We start from the raw sequence: 18,793 nt of genomic DNA, 5'->3' as shown, positions 1-18,793 counted from the left end.
GACACATGCACACCATGCAGAGCACTATGCATCTATGAAGACACATGCACACCATGCAGAGCACTATGCATCTACGAAGACACATGCACACCATGCAGAGCACTATGCATCTATGAAGACCAGTGGTGGAAAAAGTACAAAAATATTTTACTTAAGTAAAATACTGATTCTCTACTTGAAAATTACTTAAGTAAAAGTACAAAGTGCCCATTAAGAAAGTTACTTAAGTAAAAGTATAAAAGTACCTCAAATAAAATGTACTTAAGTACAAAAATTTACCCGGCGTAAAATGTACTTAAGTATAAAAGTAAAAATTACAAAGTACAAAGTATAAAATACAAAATTATTTTCAAAATGAATACAAAGAAATGAATTTCCAAAATTGTCATCCTGTCAAAAGTGGCTTTATTCCAAAAAATACTGAAAATACAGAACCCCCAACAGCATACATCGTGTTGGGAAAGTTTTTTTAGGAACTATAGTTCAGTTCACAGTTCAACATTTTTTAAATGAACTAGTTCCGTTCATAGTTCATCATTCCAAATTTTGAAAAATGAACTATTATAGTTCTTTTTCGTTATTTTTTTGCTTTAATTTTTATATATTTTTTACATTTTACAAAAATTGCTCTTTTGCAATGTGAAATGCCACCGAATTATTTTTCCTTCTCTATATGGGCTTTTGCATGCTTTTATTGTGAAGGCAAAAGTTTCTGAACGTTCTCAGAGCCTGCATCTCCGCATGCTGGGGTTGGCTGATCTACAAGCTCACAACGTGTCCGGACGCGACGAGTTGTGAGCTTGTATATCAGCTATTTTCAGCACGGAACACTTTGTACGGCGAAGAATAAATTAGGCTTCACTGTGGAAGAGAGATGTCTTTTGTTGGCCGTTCGTGGCGATATTATGGACACGTACCTCCTCGAAGCGATAATAACCAACTAAGCTATTGGAAGCTATTTTTCGTGGCACATTATGTGTGTACAACAACAAGTTCCCTCAGTGTTTGTGTTAGGAGTTGGGACAGTGTCTGCTGTCTGTCAGCGTGCATGATCATCATGCAGTAGCTAGATGCGCGCTCCAGTGACGGCTGAGAAAGATTAGTTAATTTGTGTCGGATAGGGACTTATTGGTTGGTTTTCCGCTAAATATTAAGGCATGTTTAATGCATCCATGTTGAATGCGTGTGACAAAACAACACAGTGTGTGCGTCTTGCCGTCTTCAAAGCAGGCCAGGCAGCAGAACATAACTCGATCCGCCCCCTATTATCTGAGAGTGGAGCAGCCCTGTTCAATTCTCAACTGCGCATTCCTCCAGTAAGACAAATATAAGATTTTATTATTTAATTTGTAGCGAGTAACGAGGTGTCCGATTTTAAATATAGCGCATTAAAAGTACGATTTTTTCCTTGTAAATGTAACGAAGTAAAAGTAAAAATACAGCAAAAGAAAAGTAGTCAATAAAAGTACAAATTCTCCAAACTTGTACTTAAGTACAGTAACGAAGTAATTGTACTTCGTTATTTTCCACCACTGATGAAGACACATGCACACCATGCAGAGCACTATGCATCTATGAAGACACATCCACACCATGCAGAGCACTATGCATCTATGAAGACACATCCACACCATGCAGAGCACTATGCATCTATGAAGACACATGCACACCATGCAGAGCACTATGCATCTATGAAGACACATGCACACCATGCAGAGCACTATGCATCTATGAAGACACATGCACACCATGCAGAGCACTATGCATCTACGTATGAAGACACATGCACACCATGCAGAGCACTATGCATCTATGAAGACACATGCACACCATGCAGAGCACTATGCATCTACGTATGAAGACACATGCACACCATGCAGAGCACTATGCGTCTATGAAGACACATGCCTTCCTTTAACTGTTCCCATGCTCCTCCCATCGGCAGTCGGAGCCAATTCATCATGGCGCTTCTACGTCAACGGTTCCCAAAATACAACCCTTTCGACCAGGGTCCACTTGAAAATCGTCTGTGGCCCCAGCCATCTTACCACATAACACGGCAGCCAAACAAAAACAATACCAGAATAATATTAAAATTATTAATATTAATGCTATATAACGATGCAAAACGTAGTCGTTTTCCAATTATTTGGGGACCAACTTGCAATAACCTCAACGCCCACAGGTTGGGAATCACTGATCTGCGTTACACTACACGTTCCTGCTCCCACTTGAGTGTGAACACACGTGCATGTGTGTGATCGTGTTTGATCTCATGTCTTTTCATGCAGAGTGAGTTAACATTTTGCTCCATTTAGATGATGTTGAAAGTATAGAGGGAGAGAATGGAAGCTTCTTCACCTCACTGGTTCCCCCCCATCCCTCCGTCACATCATTTTAATCTATCACTTAATTTTCTCTCTTTTTTTAATGCTCACTCTATCCCTTTAACCTTTCTGTCTCAATGGCGTCCCTCTCTCTCTCTCTCTCTCTCTCTCTCTCTGTGTTGCCACGGGTGGGCGGGGTGGGGGAGGTGTTCGATTCAGCCGAGAGATGCTGTGAAGGAAGCAGAGACTGAATGGTCCCTGTGGCAGAGAAGAGAAAAACCTGAGCTCTTCCATTCAGACATGATCCATTCACACCAGATCTCAATGTATTATTTCCCATGACAGTACTACTGTTGTGTTTGCCACTGGCAGTTGGGGTGCTTGAAAATATTTCCTTTTCATCGTCACAAGAAATGTTATTGTGGTTCACTGATATTATAGCTTTGACCCAGTAGTGGGCGCTCTGTCCTTAAAATGCCAAAAGTAGCCTGCTTTTTGTGTGTGAGTACAATGACCTCTGATTGATGGGCCTTAAATATGGAGTGGGAATGGAACATTAACACATTTAATCCTGCTTTTTCTCTCTCTCCATGACATGGAGTGTTGTAGTAAGAAAGTGTCATTTACCACTTACAGCTTACAGCTAGTTATGAATCAACACCGTTACCCATGATGATGACCTGATTAACAGTGTAAAAAATATTTCCCCTTATTGCTTTAATTGGCACTTGCCTGACGCATGTGATGCGATAACATCGAGGTTTTGAGAATAGAATGGCAGTGACACAACTGTTAAGACGAAGAAGACAAGGTACCACAAGAGCAGAAGTGTGACAGAGAGAGCTTGGAGCCACACTACCTCTCACTTCCTCTGACTCACTCGCTCCTTCGTGCCCCCGCTGTGCCAGCGCCAAACGGCCGTGCGTGCAAACATCTGGATTCACACTGTAGGTATGCCTCATTTAACTTAACCCATTTAGGCCTGAAAGATTTGAGGCACATTTAACGATTTTTCAAAAATAGCAGACCTACAAGCTGCTATGAGCTTGTAGATCTGCTATTTTTCAATAGCTAAATTACAACATTTAAAAAACAGTTTAAAACACCAAAAGGGGTTCCCGCACAAAATGGGTTAAGAGGCGAACAATGAGGAGGGAAATGTCACTTACAGAGAAATAAATAAATAAAAGAGAGAATAGACTAAAGTAAGTACGCGAGGGCACACTATTCATTCCTCTGACACATTTTCTCACCAAGTGTTTCATTTCCTGTCTTTCTCGCCTGTTTGAGGCCACAGCGCTCAGATGTGGTCAACAATACAATTTTTTGGCGAGGGCGGAACAGTCAAATTGGTGCACGACTTGCTTCCTTAGCCTTTAATAATGCAACACCCTCATATACTGTAACTAACCACAGGCAGAAACTACCAAGAAATGGTAGTGCCTAAACAACAACCTGCAGAAGAGGTTAGCTACAAAAGAAAGAAAGCTTAACTATGACTAAAGATCGTTCTAAATCACTCAAATATCATGTTGGTTTTTATTTTCTTTGTAATACAGCAGAGCATTCATTAGATAATAGATAATTCATTCAGTACCAAAGGATCAGGGGATATCTCATATTATGTTCATTAGGGTGAAAAGAGAGAAAACATTGCTTTACTTCACCCTACCTACATCCATCCCCCTGTTTGAACAAACTGACCACTGAGTGCAGTGCTGCACCACATAGCTCTCTCCCCAGATGACCTGAATGTTTGGCCCGAGTTAAACGAAAAGAAGGGAAGACTGTCTCCAGCACCTGGCACGAGACTTGGAAAACAACGCTTGTTGTCACCTGCCCGGTCCTGTGAGCTGCCTGCATCTTCCAGTTCTTTCCTAAATAACCCCATCCCTCGATTCTGTTTGGACATCAACTGGAGACCAGAGAAGGACAAACAACCTCTGGTGATGTTTTCCCCTTGAAGCTTACTTTGCATGGCTCCCTTTCTTGTTTGAGAAATCAAGAGAATGGAGGGAATATCTCTCTCTCTCTCTCTCGACAGCCAGTCATGTAGTGTCATGTCTGATTTACTGCATACTGCATCATGTTACATACCGAAAATAGACAATCTACAAGCTCACAAGACAGCGTGGTGATGGTGAGCTTTCAGATTAGATATTTTCAATGTGTAACATACACTAACAGGCATTTCAGTTTAAACCAGGCTTCACATTGCATCACTGCTAAACACATTGCCGGCTCAACTCTGAACCTTTGATCTGCAGCTTCCACAAACTATGAAAAAGGATGAAACACCCTGCAGTGTAGTCACAACACAGTTCAAAGCTGTGTTCATTTAACTCAGAGGGGGTGAATGTAACCAAATGGACCAACCAAAGGGTCTCTGCGTTACATTAATCTAAAGGATTTTACTGCCAATGCACTGCCATCTTATTTACATTGTGGGTTGTGTGTGTGAGGCTTTTCAACTTCAATGTGCCAGTCTTATGCATGCATCTGTCTCTGAGACTAACTCCCAGCCAGCAATTAAACACAAAAACCCTTGCGTCCCTATTTTGGGCATGTCATGACACAATAGGTGAAAATAAGTAAGCATTCTGCAAAAGTAGCCGATCTACAAGCTCACAGGACATTGCAACGCTGTTGTGTGCATGTTGCAGAGAGAGAGAAAAAGTAAGGGATCATAGACTCCCTGGGGGACCCTGGTTAGCAAAGTATGTAGGGTTTAAGTGGTTAAGCTATAAACATGCATCCCGGCACTGTCATCTGTACAACCAAACACTGCATGCTTCTCAAAACATGAGCAGTGTCAACATCAGTCTAAAATATTCAAGTACAATCTCTTGCCAATATTAAAATAAATGTTGCTTAAAACAGCAAAACTCCACACCAGAGCAAGAGGAAATTTCACAAAACACCTCAAAGTCCATCAAAGTACAAAACCAAAGCAGCACATTGCAATATACGAATGAAATCCTCACCTTTCTCCAACCATACAGTTTCCCCAATTTTTTCTCTTTCTTGTCAAAGCAGCAGGCTCCCATGTTGCTGTGTACAGAGGGAGTGGAGCAGCAGGGCTGTAGTCCTGTAGTGTCCTGTGTCTGTGTGTGTGACTGAGTATGTGTGCAAGTCTTCACCACACGAGTGAAGAGGGAACTCGACTCTCTGACGTTGGGGCCGCGGTGCTGGAGACGACGCATACAGCTCTACTGACTCACTTTGCTCTGTGAGGTCTGACTGACTGGGCTTTACCTCTGTGTGTCCATGTGTGTGTGTGTGTGTGTGTGTGTGTGAGAGAGAGAAGAACAGTGAGTTATGTGTCAGTGAGGGGATGGTGTGTCACTCCTCATATACACACGCCCTCTTAGGGGGCCAGGCCCGCCTCTCTGGCACAACTCCCCTTGCTTGGTGTGTTGTTACCCAAGTCCTTGACTACTACTGTAGCACATGGCAGACAGTCCCTGGTTGACACTGTCAATACTTGCACTGGTACATTTTGATGACTTTGACACTTCCTGTGTTACTGTAAACACTCATGTCATGTCATGTCATGTCATGTCATGTCATGTCATGTCATGTCAACTTCAATTCAATTCAATTCAATTCAATTCAATTCAATTCAATTCAATTAATATTATTAACACAGTGCCAGAGCTGGAGAGTACCACCCACATTTAATATCCAGGGCAGGCTTTGCGCAAATAAAGGTCTAATGCCCAGGCCCCAGACAGAGACTATACAGTATAAGTAGGAACAATGGTTCTGACAAAGCACAAAAGCCCTTGACACTAACAGAACTCCTACACATCAGACACAAGAACGCACACGGTCCACGGCAAGTCCACAGCGACAAAGGATGCCTCCACTTCACCTTGGGGGTACGTCAGTGTGGAGCTCCTAGTATTTCACCACCCGTGATGGAGGCTCAAGTTTCACGTGCTTGTCACAGCGTGAATGATAGTCTTTCCATCCTAAATGTGCCCAGCAGTTAGGGAAGCAGCCCCTTGTACAAGTTGATGTGTTTTCTTTAACAATAAATGAGTCTGGGGAAAGGAACTGGTTGGAATAATGTGTTCCTTCCACGCGCTACGTCCAACCAGGGAAACTCCCCCCTGTCAGGTGTAAAGGAGCAACTTGGACACTCAGGCATGAAGGAAGCATGAGTTCAAGTCCGTTGCTCTCCCCATGTCCCTCACATATGGGGACTAGGTTGGTGGAGGGTGTGTAGAGCCCAGGATCACATTAGATAATTGACACAGGGGTGAAAAATGGGTTACAAAATCGTGGGATAAAAAATAAAAAATAAAGTCCTGAAAGAGTCCTGATCATTAGTTTAGAACCAGTTGTGCAATGCTTAGATTTACTGTACAAACAAGACATGGGGACAGATGGAATTTCACAGATTGAAAACAAAATAATTTCCACTCTTATGTACTGTACCTGTACACAATACATAACAATAGAGAACACCTTGAACCACCTTTGGATGTAGTGAAAACATGCATTGGTCACAAATTATGCACGAACGCCTCCTCGCCCACAAACAAGGACCTTGGATGGTCTCGGCTATTTTAGCCTCAGATTATGGGTTACGTATTGTGACCCACTATACACCTGCCTGGCTATCGCTCAAAGATACATTACAGTATGTATATATGTATGAATATATCAAGGTTAATAAAGACCACTGCCATTTTTCTCGACAACGTTCTAACGCTTAAAATGTATATTCCCTCATACGCCGTCGTAATGTGCAGAAAATAGCAGATCTGCAAGCTCACAATGCGTCGCAAATCTTTGGTCTGAGCTAGACTTTACTTTTCAGAGAACAAAGAAAACTTCAGCAGCAGCAAGTAGTCATTTGTTTTGTATATAATGAACGTTTCCAGTCAAAATCCATGCAGGTCCACCCATTTCAATGTCAAACCTTCTAGCAAGAGCTCCTCATCTAGCTATATGAAAGAATAAAGGTCCTACAATGTAGGTATTCATCCAGAGTGATTTTCAAAGTGCAAGATCACTTGCTAGCGCCCCTCAAAAATGACAATTAAATGGTCAAATATATAGAGTGCAAAGAAAACAATGAGCTATTAAAACAATGAGCTATTATACCTAGAATACACATTTTAGCAACTGTCTGCAGATCTTGTAGCCAGAATAAAATATATCCACTCACTAGCTGCATGCAATATCAACCTGGGGTTCTACAGCCGATTATTTCATGTGATTAATTCACATTAATTTAAACTGTCATTTGTGTCATGAGTACATCCACACAAAAAGCTAATATTAAGAGGCAAAAAGGTAAAAAATTTAACTGCAGATAAAAGTATCAACCTGTCTGAATTGAGACATCTCCAAATTAATCGTTTGATGTGAAATATTGTCTATGAAAAATTATTAATCACGCTCACAATGCTTGACCACAAGTGTTGTCATAGGTTTTCCTGTTTTTTTTTATTTTTATCCTGACGTCAGTAAATTCCCCAATGGACACAGACACAATAACTGACTACATCTACTTGCCTGCATGTTCTGTACTGTGTCAGCAAGGAAATTGTCTGTCTGTCTGTCTGTCTGTAATAATATATGAGCCATTCTGTGTGTGTCTGTCTGTTTATTCAGTGATTCAGTTGTACTACAATCACGTCAGTTCAAAAGTGTGTGCTGGGAAAATCCCAATCCTGTCCCCTGTGTGTGTGTGTGTGTGTGTGTGTGTGTGTGTGTGTGTGTGTGTGTGTGTGTGTGTGTGTGTGTGTGTGTGTGTGTGTGTACGTGCGCGTGTATGTTAACTGTGGCAAGCAGCATGATGGGATATCTATTGTCGTCTGGGGAAAGAGCAGGAGATCAGGAAGTAGACGGGAAGAGAGTCACATAGCCCAGGGGTCTGCAAGACCCCCCTCCCCTGTCTCTACACGCACAAACAGAAAATTAACACCTTAATTGCCCGGGGTTATTAAATAAATGTGCCCAGCGATTTATAGCATCGGAGCACTTTTACCGACGGACCGGATGTTATCCTGGATGTGGGTGTAGCAGCTAAATGTAGCCAAAACACTCTAACGGCGGGAGGTATGATTAAATCTACCACTACTAGCGACTGGACAGCAGGGGGCCGTCTAACATATGATCTTTTCTTAGAATTAAACGGCATGATTTAGATCGCAAGGTATTAACGTTTTAAGATTTTTGGTCTCGCTAAACCGATCGTCATTTTCGATGACGATTGGTTTTGATATCATTAATCTCCGTCCTGGATATCAGAGTGTACTAATTAACAGGACAGAGACCTCCATCTGGGGCCCTTAAACAGTTTTTTAATAAAAGCAAGATAAATAATTTGTCTTTCTTATTTTTGACACTTAATTTTTTGAATATTTGGCCTCTTCCTCTCTTAGCTCACTCTGCAAATGGTCTTAGTCCCACAGTTGCTAGTTATTGTGCATGAGACAAATCAATAATTATGGCATGTTGAGAGAATGCTGACAAGATGATGGATCACTGAACCGGTCCATCCATAAAAACAACTGTTATTATGACACCTAACAGCTTAATGTCACTACAAACCAGCTGCTTAATGCCATAATATCTCCACAGAGATTAGATTGTGCCGTTTCTACGTCAAGCTGAAACTGACTCGACAAATGGCAACAGATACACAATAACAGTGCTGCATAGTTCACCATGTTGTTATTAACGCCCAAACTACTGATTAAAATAGCAGGTACATGCCATTCATCAGGAAAACATTTAGAACCACAAGGACTCTTGTCAGTTGTGCTACAGATATTGAGGAACCCAGCTTTTAAGAAATACAAATACAAAGATGGTAAAACCATACTCATTTCTACTTAGTTGACTGGGGTCCCCCAAGGGTCCTACAAGCTTATGGGGTTCATGTGGCTAAAACAGGAAGTGTGACAAGTGGTTGTTGCCTACCTTGTTGGAGGCCATGTCACTGACAGAGCGGTAGGTCTGGATGGTCTCCAGCTGGTCCAGACACCAGTCCAGCTCCTCCATGGTCTCCGTGGCCAGCTTCTGGTACGCCTCATCTGACAACAGGCAGACAGAACACAGACACATGGCCGGTCAGACCGCAGGACACAGAGCCGTGCTGCATGGTGTTTGGTGGAAGTCAGAGGAAGCACTAAGGCTAAAGACGTCTCACTCTCTCTCATTTAAGTCTCTGTATATCACCCTGCATCTACATGGCATATCACCCTGCCTGTATATCGCATCTACCCCAAAGGAAATAAGACTCCCTAGCAAACGTCAGGCTATTCACATCTAGAACTAGACCCCAAACACAAACACAAACACAAACACACACACACACACACACACACACACACACACACACACACACACACACACACACACACACACACACACACACACACACACACACACACACACACACACACACACACACACAAACATATGGTAAACAAAACCTATTAATGTCTTAATGTCTACACTTCTTAAAGATACCATTTCTCTTATGAGGACCAAGATAATTGTACTCATAATGTCTATATTTCAAATTCTACTATACGCACGCATGCACGCGGCACGCACGCACAGGCTGTCCTTTGTCCTCTGTGCCGCCTGCCACTGTGCTGTGTGTATTCTAGGTCTCCTAGCTGCAGAGCATAACATGGCAGCATGGTTTGCGCTGTGGCGACCTTAGCGTGGCCGCGTAGAATGTAGCCCAACTCTGATCTCCTTACCATCAAAGACATCTGCCTGTTTGCACTAGCAAACATGAGAGACACCTGGAATTCTGCCCCCAACCCTCTCCTGCTCCGGAGGAGTGCGTGGCTGCGTGCATGCGTGAGTATATACCTGTGTGTGTGCCGAGAGGGATTTAGTCATTGGCATAATGGTTATTCAACATATTTCTCCCAATATGCCTAACTCCCTTGATGTTGAAGAGCACATAAGTGCAAAGAGATGAGTAGTGCTTATGTTTGAAATAGATTCTCCTACATGAGTTCTCGTATAGCAAATGGAGCACACCCTCTCAGACAATAAATGTTCTGCATTACTATAGTGCCTTCATACAAAGTGCTTTAACTATGTGCACTTAGTTGTGCGCTAGAACACTAGTTGTGAACAGCACGAAACACTGGCAGGTGTTTATAAGTATAAATCAGGCATATTGGCATCCTGCTCAAGGACACTTCAACATGAAAGTCAGGAGGAGCCGGGCAACGAACAGGTCAGACACCCAAACCAAACTTGCAGTTAGAGGCTTGGAATTCTACTGTGCTTGTGTCCTCACACTTCACCTCTAGAATCACAGTACATTATTGAGCAATTATTAAAAACACAATGCATGTGGCCTGGACGGTTAGCTCAACCGTCTGTGCACCTAGGCTGCAAAACCAGCTAGTCGGTGTGCCGCCGGTTCTGACTGACTGATGAAACACGTGTGGCCGAGTTACCTGTTCTGTGCACTATGCATCATGGATGCATACAGTATATATTCTATTTTTCTCTCACTTAGCCAATTGATGTATTTAAAACACACAAACCTTAAGAACAGGTGGACATGAAGAGTCTTGAGTGACACTAGCCCTTACTGGTATAGACTGGGACTGGAGAAACAGTACTGAACCTAAACTCCAGCCAAGACACACACGGACGCACGCACGCACACGGACGCACACACACACAAAGACACAACAGGGGATTTCCACCGCCTCTCCACCCTGACACAAGGGCCACTCTGATCACAGCCCAGACATATCTGGGCCACAGGGTCAGGCAGGAAACACGCATGCACGCACGCGCACACACATCAAAATACTTGCATTAAAGCAATGTGTCATTAAATGTGCTGATACACCCAAACACAGTATGAACGGGTACGTTCATACTGTACTCAGACACACTTGGACTGTTGGACACACAGATGTGTAAGCTCCAACAGCTTATACTGTACAGACAGCTGGGTGGGGACAGTACAAATATGATGTCAAATCTCTCTGTCTCCATCTCTCTTCGGCTCTACCTCTTATTTCGTTTTTTAACTTTCAGTTCAGTTTTAATTTGTTTTTAAAGTTGGTTTGCTCGTTTAGTTTAGTTTTACTTTTGAAAAAAGGCTTAGTTTTAGTTTTGTTTTTTAATTGCATCATGAATTCGTTGGGGGAAGATTCAACAAGACCAGAAAAGTAGCAAAAATAGCCGATCTACAAGTTAAAAATGGGTGGCATCGCGAGACCTGCTATTTATTATTTTCAAATATCTTTGAAAAAGACAAAAACTATAGAAATTGTTTTCTATAATTTGCGTTTGAGTTTTAGTTTACCTAAAACTAACCTTCTGGTTTGTTTCCATATTTGTGTATTTAACGGTTGTATGGCTATCATCATCTCATGGGGGCATAGGCAATTTCCTGCATGTGTTGTGATGCAATGGGAGACGCGTGGGAGCAGGGAGTTCAGAAAAGCAAAATGATGTCCTAAAGACACCAGAGATTTGGAGACAAAAAGACCTTTCTATCAGACTTCCAGTGTAATCTTCCTCTCATAGATATATAGCCAGCCAGACTGCCAGTCAGTCAGCTCAGTGATTCTTAAATTGGGTTCCTGGGGACCCCAGGGGGACCTTAAGAGGGTTCCTGGCGGTCCCCAGCTAAATGATTGATAGTTTCCAAATAGAAAATGACATGTCTGTAACTCAGAGAGTGTACAAATGGGTCCATTGTACACTCTCAAGAGTTATAGGGGTCTGTGGCCTATATAATGCATACCAAACAGGGGGTCCTTCAAATAAAAGGTTTGACAACCACTGATGTAGGGAGCCCTCCAAGGACAGGATAGGATTCGAGTTCACAAAACATTTCTGCTTCTCATTTCGTGACCAGACTGCATCTACATTTTGTGGATTCAGGCGAGGTGACGTGCCACGTTTCCAGTGAACTGGCATAAACTGACCACATATCAAAACCACACAAACTATGACGTAGGCGCACGACTAAGGCTGTGCCAAGACCGCTATCCAGGAAGCGGCTCTTTCAGTCGCATCACCGCTTCACAAGGAACAACAACAAAACAAAACAAAAAACCTGATCTGGCACAGCTGGCGGCGTTGCATAACACACTTGCTAACGCACGACAGGGATGGCGAGCGCGGTTTGCCACATTCTCCTGTGTCAGGCATGGACTTCAGCTCACACCAGGGGCCCCCACGTGTCTGCCATGCCATTATTGCATCATCAATTACACACAAAACACTCCGAGTTCATTTAACTCCGAGTGTTCTGTGTAGATGCTAAGACATGACATCATCTTTATGAGTCTGTGTTTTGTTTACAGTTCCTTCATCTGATTTACAAGGAGGCCGGCTGCAGACAAATACTCAATTTGATGGGATGATGATTGCGCCGATCTGCGGTTGTGAAATGTGAATGATGAGGGACAGTGAAAAACAGCTTCATCGTGATGGAATGCTAGATGTAACACGCGACAAGCCACACAACCCATTTCTAAATTAAGAGCCAGACATCTTCAATGCTGATTATTCATTTTAATTTCACTCCGGTCCAATGTAAGTTTTCTTCTTTGCCCAGACCCACCATAAAGAATCCAACACCATATGAATCTCTACTTACAGTTTAAGTACTTACTAATGTAAAACCAATCAGGCAGACCAATGCAATACTAAAAGGCCTTTAAAAGCACACACATCTACAACATTCTTAAAGGTCACCACACGAGCACTGGCAATTGGAATGCTTGGAATGATGTCGATAGTGGATTTAGCTATACAGTAGTAGTGTTTTTTGTGGAATTTGCCCTGCATGAATAAAATAAATATGTAGGCCTACAATGTAGCCTAAGTTGAACCATGGCTGCATGGCTTGTATTTATAGTGTTAACTATTTCTAATAACAAGGCTATCAACAAAAGCACTGTGTGTACTGTATGTGTATGTACTGCATGTCTATATCTATATTAACATGTCCGTTAGGACATCTTCACACTGTGTTCACTGAGCTTTCAACAGCAAGCCACACATACCTTTTGAATTTACAATGGGACCCAATGGGAAGTTGCTGGCACTTGTAATGAATTTCTGCAATGGCACGCAACACCTCCCTGAGGGTAGGTAACACTTGCAAAGTCTATGGAAATAAGGGGGGGGGGTACGCCTAAACCAATTGTGAAAATATAAGTTTTGCTCAAGATTTCCCGAAACTTGGGGAGATGGGGAGTTTATAACGTGACAGACATCATGAGAGCATGAAGCCTGGTTGCCTCAGAAACGCAACCACTGCTTAATTGGTGCAAAATATGAACCATATCTTGTCATGTTTTCCAATAAATCAATACCACACATCAGGACGTGGGTCTGAAATTTGGTCTTAGCATGCATGGCTTCAAATACTTTATATGAATTGGGTGGTTTCCCTTTGCACGCAAGATTGCGCGCACGCACGCGCGCGCGCGCACGCACGCACGCACACACACACACACACACGCACACACACACACGCACACACACACACACACACACACACACACACACACACACACACACACACACACAGATGTATGCATGTGAGGCTGACGTGCACTGAATATCCGACCGAGCTCAAGGACGATCTTGACATCAGAGGGGCCGATGTCAGCTGTTTCAGAGATAGACCAAACTTTATCTCTTCTCTCGCGCTCGCTCTCATGCGCATTTTGCTTGTTTGGTCTCTGTGTCATGTTCTCTCTCTCTCAGCTTCACTCTGTTTGGTCTCTGTTCTCTCACTCTGCTTCACTCTGTTTGGTCTCTGTGTCTCTGTTCTCTCACTCTGCTTCACTCTGTTTGGTCTCTGTGTCTCTGTTCTCTCACTCTGTTTGGTCTCTGTGTCTCTGTTCTCTCACTCTGCTTCACTCTGTTTGGTCTCTGTGTCTCTGTTCTCTCACTCTGCTTCACTCTGTTTGGTCTCTGTGTCATGTTCTCTCTCTGTAATGAAATAATGATAAAATTGTGAGACATCAACAGAACAGTTTGTCTCACCCCAGTCCGCCTGGGTTCTTCCTACGAGTACAGTACTGGACTGACCTTGACTTTCACTCTCTCTCACCTTTCCTGCATAAACTCCTAGAATACTTATTAAAACTATATACTACTATCTCACACACACACACACACACACACACACACACACACACACACACACACACACACACACACACACACACACACACACACACACACACACACACACACACACACACACACACACACACACACACACAGACACACACAGACTAGGCTTTGTCTACTACAGTATGTTACCTGGGGTGAACTCTGCCATGTTGTGCAGCAGTATACCGACAGTTCTGTATGAACTTCATTGTCATAGTGACTGAGATTTGCCCCCTGTGGTTATTAGCATGGATCAGACGGGTTATGTAATCCAAACTAACCAAACGTGCTGATGTTTTTGGGGGTGTATTCTTTCCGGAAAAGTATACTAGCCATAGTCAGAGTAGTAGAAGTCAAACTAGTGGTGAAGTACCGTCAGGTCAAGGGATGGATTTGACTGCATGGTCAGGTGTCACGTTGATGAGACCTATGATAGCATTAGCATTTACATGTAGGGTTGGGATCCAGAATCGGAGAAACCGGATCCAAAACATTGAGGAATTCGGTTCCATCAACTGCTTCCAGAACAGATTTTATCACACTGTCAGATACGTGTAAACACATACATACAGCATGTGGACTTAACGTCTGCTATGCAATTCAAATACCAGGAGTTCTCCCACTATTCTGCTGACCTGAAAATGGAGGGTCCCAGTACCTCATTTTAAGAACCAGTGAGATATATATCGCAATACAGAAGGAATACAGGGTTAAGGAAACGTTAACATTCTAGGTGGGTGGGCGCCCGCTGGCCTAGTGGTCCAGGCGCATGCCACATATAGGCTCTGGCTTGACAGCGCGTTGTGTGTTCGAGTCCTGTTCATGACGACCTTTGCTATATGTCTCTCCCTCACTCTTTCCTGTCATTCTTCACTTGTATCTATTAATAAAGGCAGAAAAGCCAAAAACAAATCTAAAAAAAAAGAAAAAAATAACTTATTGATGTTTGGTTACCCATCCAGTTCGGTAACATACAACTCCCCATGAAGAATCTCAAGACACACAGGCGAACAGATTGACCCGAGGCGAGCGCATAAGCAACCCCGCTAAATCTGAACAGTATTGGTGTCACAAAGAAAGTTAATTAGTAAAGATTTAAGATGCGCCACCCTATTAGAACAGCGTGATTGATGATTTAGGCAGATGTTTCCATTAAGCCACTACTTTTTTCAGAGCCTAATTGTCCCAGACGCATACTGTAAAATACACTGCCAAGTTACTCCCACTATACTACTGCTCTGAAAATGGAGCAACTTGCAGAGGCTTAAGCCAGAAAGAATCCTCAGGAAATAAACTCAGTACGCAGGCATTGGACCAGCACAAGGCAGTATTAGCTCAGTCCATGTGTCATAATCTACACCTGTTCCTTTGATGTTTGATTTAAAACCCAGTGGCTTGCGCCCACGAACTTACACTGTAGTCAAGGAAACGTGATTGTTTTGCCATCGTATAATGTCATATTTTTCAGTGCATATGGCATATGCCATGACATGTGGCCAGGCCAGCGCTGGCCGGGGAAGATGAGTGGCGTGAGGAGAGGGGCTAAGGGTGCAATGACGAAGGGCTTTGCGTGCGTCGGAGGATCAGCGTCTCCTGCAACATAAGAAGACCAGCTGAGAGTGAGACCACATCACATGACCTCAACCGTCATGCCTCTTTTAGCCAAGAATAGTCGACCCACAAGCTCACGCGAGACACTGTTGTACGGGAAACTAGTGTATGCTTAAGTCTCTGTTAGAGTGCATGTCGCGAACACGCACGCGTGCGCCTGTGAGAATGTGCGCATGCACCCCAGACTGCATACTGTAGAACAATGCAATAATACATAAATGAAACGTATTAAAATAACAACCAAAACAATCTGCTCTGTCATTGTTGCCAACATTATTCTGATGCATCTTCCTGGTAGGGCCCAGATTAAAAGCAAGGAAGCGAATACCTTTTTTTTTTATTCTTTTGTTTGGACAGTAATCAGAGGAGTACTGAAGTAGGCCTCTTTATTGTAGCGCTGGCAAACATTTTGAAAAGGCAGCTTTCCTTTCCTGCCCCATAAAGACAGGCGGAGACGGGGCTCAAATGCTTCCCAAATACCCAAACAAAAGGGTTTGTCTGTGAAGCAGCGAGCGCTTCAATCCATCTGTGCCGGGCTGAACAGGCCTGCTGGCGAGGGAATACTTCAGCCGTCTACTTTATGACTGTGCTGACGTCAATGGCATAATTCAAATACTTGCAGAGTGTATGCTTCCAGTTTTCTGAACCTGCTCTCTGTGCGGCAGGCCAGAGCTAAAACCCGGCATGGAGTCAGTTACCACAAGATGAAAAAGGAAGCAAAGGAAAAAAGAAAAAGGGAGCGGAATCGTGTCAATTTGAAACAGCTGTACACATGCCATGTACAGTATTTTGTGACAACTCTTCAGTTGTCACAAGTGACAGATTGTCACCTGAACAGTGCTGTGGCATTTTTTACAGTCTGTCACATTTATTAAATGTAAAGGTCCCTGCACACAGAGCGCGTTTTTCAGATTTTTAGCGGTGTTTCTCCATCGATTTTCCGAAAAACGCGTCCAGTGTGCAACCACCTTTATTTCAAATCCATTTTGTCCTTCCCTTATCTGGAATACCTGTCTTTCATTCAAGGAGGAGAACTGACAAATACATTTGTCAATACTCATTTTGGGTTGGATGTGTATGGTGCTACTATACGTATGTACTACCTCTCAGGCCCAATCTTTAGAGCCATATTCTTGCAGTTAACAGTGTTGACAGGTTGACAGGTTGAACTCTTGTATAAAGTGCAGTGTGATGCCACAGTGGTATCAACACATCAGACACAGTATGCAACATACACTCTTGATGATGATGATGATGGGTTTATATTTACTTTACAATGAACCATAGACAAAACACAACATTGTGTGCGCATACAAAGAGAAAGCATCATACTGTATGATGTACACATCCAAACAACTCGCACAACACAATCAATGACCGAAAAAAGGAATAGGCTATAATGCACAATGCTTGTTCTTTGCCTATCCTTTATCATCCTTTATCCTTCATCAGACGATTTAAAGACATACAAATATTCACTTATATGAAATCCATCATCCAAAGAAGGACTATTTAATTTTCAACCTCAATTGTGGTTGCATCAAGGCATACTTGATTTATGATAAATCCCATTAGTTTTAAGAAGCTAAATGTAACTAGCTGATTGTAAACCAACTGATAAGCACAGTAAAATATGCCTTCACTGTACAAGGCCAGAATAATATTCTTATATTATAACTAGAGCAGAAGCATAAATAACTTTGCTACAGAAACTACCATCCTGTACTGCAGCCATGATAGATCATGTATCATGATACAACTAATAAAACAAAATTAATACTGTTACTTAGTTTGAGGAAACGCTCTGATATGGCTCTATTATACCATTTGAATATGAAAGAAGATCCGCGAGACATGGCCAAAGCATTTCCGGGGGTCCCCAGCCAAAGATGTTGAGAACCCGAGGATAGCACATTTGACAAAGTCAACAACCAAAGTGCCTCTGGGGCTCTCCTGGCCATGGGCAGTATGCCAGGGTTATGTCTCTGCCTGTGGGTATAGATCTCTACTGGCTGGCACTGGGGCTTGTTTATGACTTACAGGGCAGGACCATGTCCTTTCTGGACCCATCTTCACATAGGGAAGCATTTCTATTAACATTATTGAGAAAAATCTTAATCCTTTTACCTTAGCTAAAATCTTCATCCAGTTAATTAATGCTTGATAATGCTGAAATACTATGACCCACATACGTGTGGGTGTATCAGAATGGAATTTATGTGGTCCTTTGAAAATGTAACATTGAACATGCAAGGTTGTAGTTGTAATAAAAAAAGAAATGGGGCTGTTGTCTGTGCCAAAATACGTTAGCCTATATATAGCTGGATAATGGATATAATAGAACATGGACATGAATGTCGTTTGTTGCTCGCCTGTTTTGTCTGCTCGTGTTTGGCGTGCTGTATTTGTACTGTATTGCAATTGAGCAGCGTTTTGCTAAATGTACACTCAACTCCTCCCGTCATTGCCTTTGTTTTCGGAGATCATCCCAACCTGAGCTATGCTTCATGCGTTTTATTGTCATGTGGCTATAAAATGTTAGATTTCAGCATTGTTATGCAGGGCCACATGCAGCTCTGCCTCTGCTCAAGTAGCCTCCACACGAGACTACAAGGGCAGGGGAAATGTGAAACGTGACCTAGCGCTGGATAATGGATATCAACAGATTCAGCACACACATGTATCAGAGTGGACACGAATGT

At 42.7% G+C, this 18,793-nt stretch overlaps 1 protein-coding gene across 4 annotated transcripts in view; it reads right to left on the bottom strand.

The window, feature by feature from the left end:
* Nucleotides 1-18,793, bottom strand: part of pde4ba (phosphodiesterase 4B, cAMP-specific a) — a 171,025-nt gene that overhangs the window by 14,786 nt on the left and 137,446 nt on the right. For 3 of the 4 annotated variants that reach the window (XM_080770937.1, XM_080770938.1, XM_080770939.1), the window contains one exon: nt 9,270-9,382. In XM_080770937.1, coding sequence (XP_080627063.1) covers nt 9,270-9,382 — 113 coding nt within the window. Of the gene's footprint in view, nt 1-5,311; nt 5,618-9,269; nt 9,383-18,793 lie in introns of those variants that run through there. The other variant, XM_080770940.1, reaches the window with a different exon arrangement.

Source organism: Protomyctophum bolini (genome assembly GCF_963924005.1).
Source record: "Protomyctophum bolini genome assembly, chromosome: 8".
Classification (NCBI taxonomy): Eukaryota; Metazoa; Chordata; class Actinopteri; order Myctophiformes; family Myctophidae; genus Protomyctophum; species Protomyctophum bolini.
This window is presented reverse-complemented; position numbering and strand designations above follow the sequence as displayed.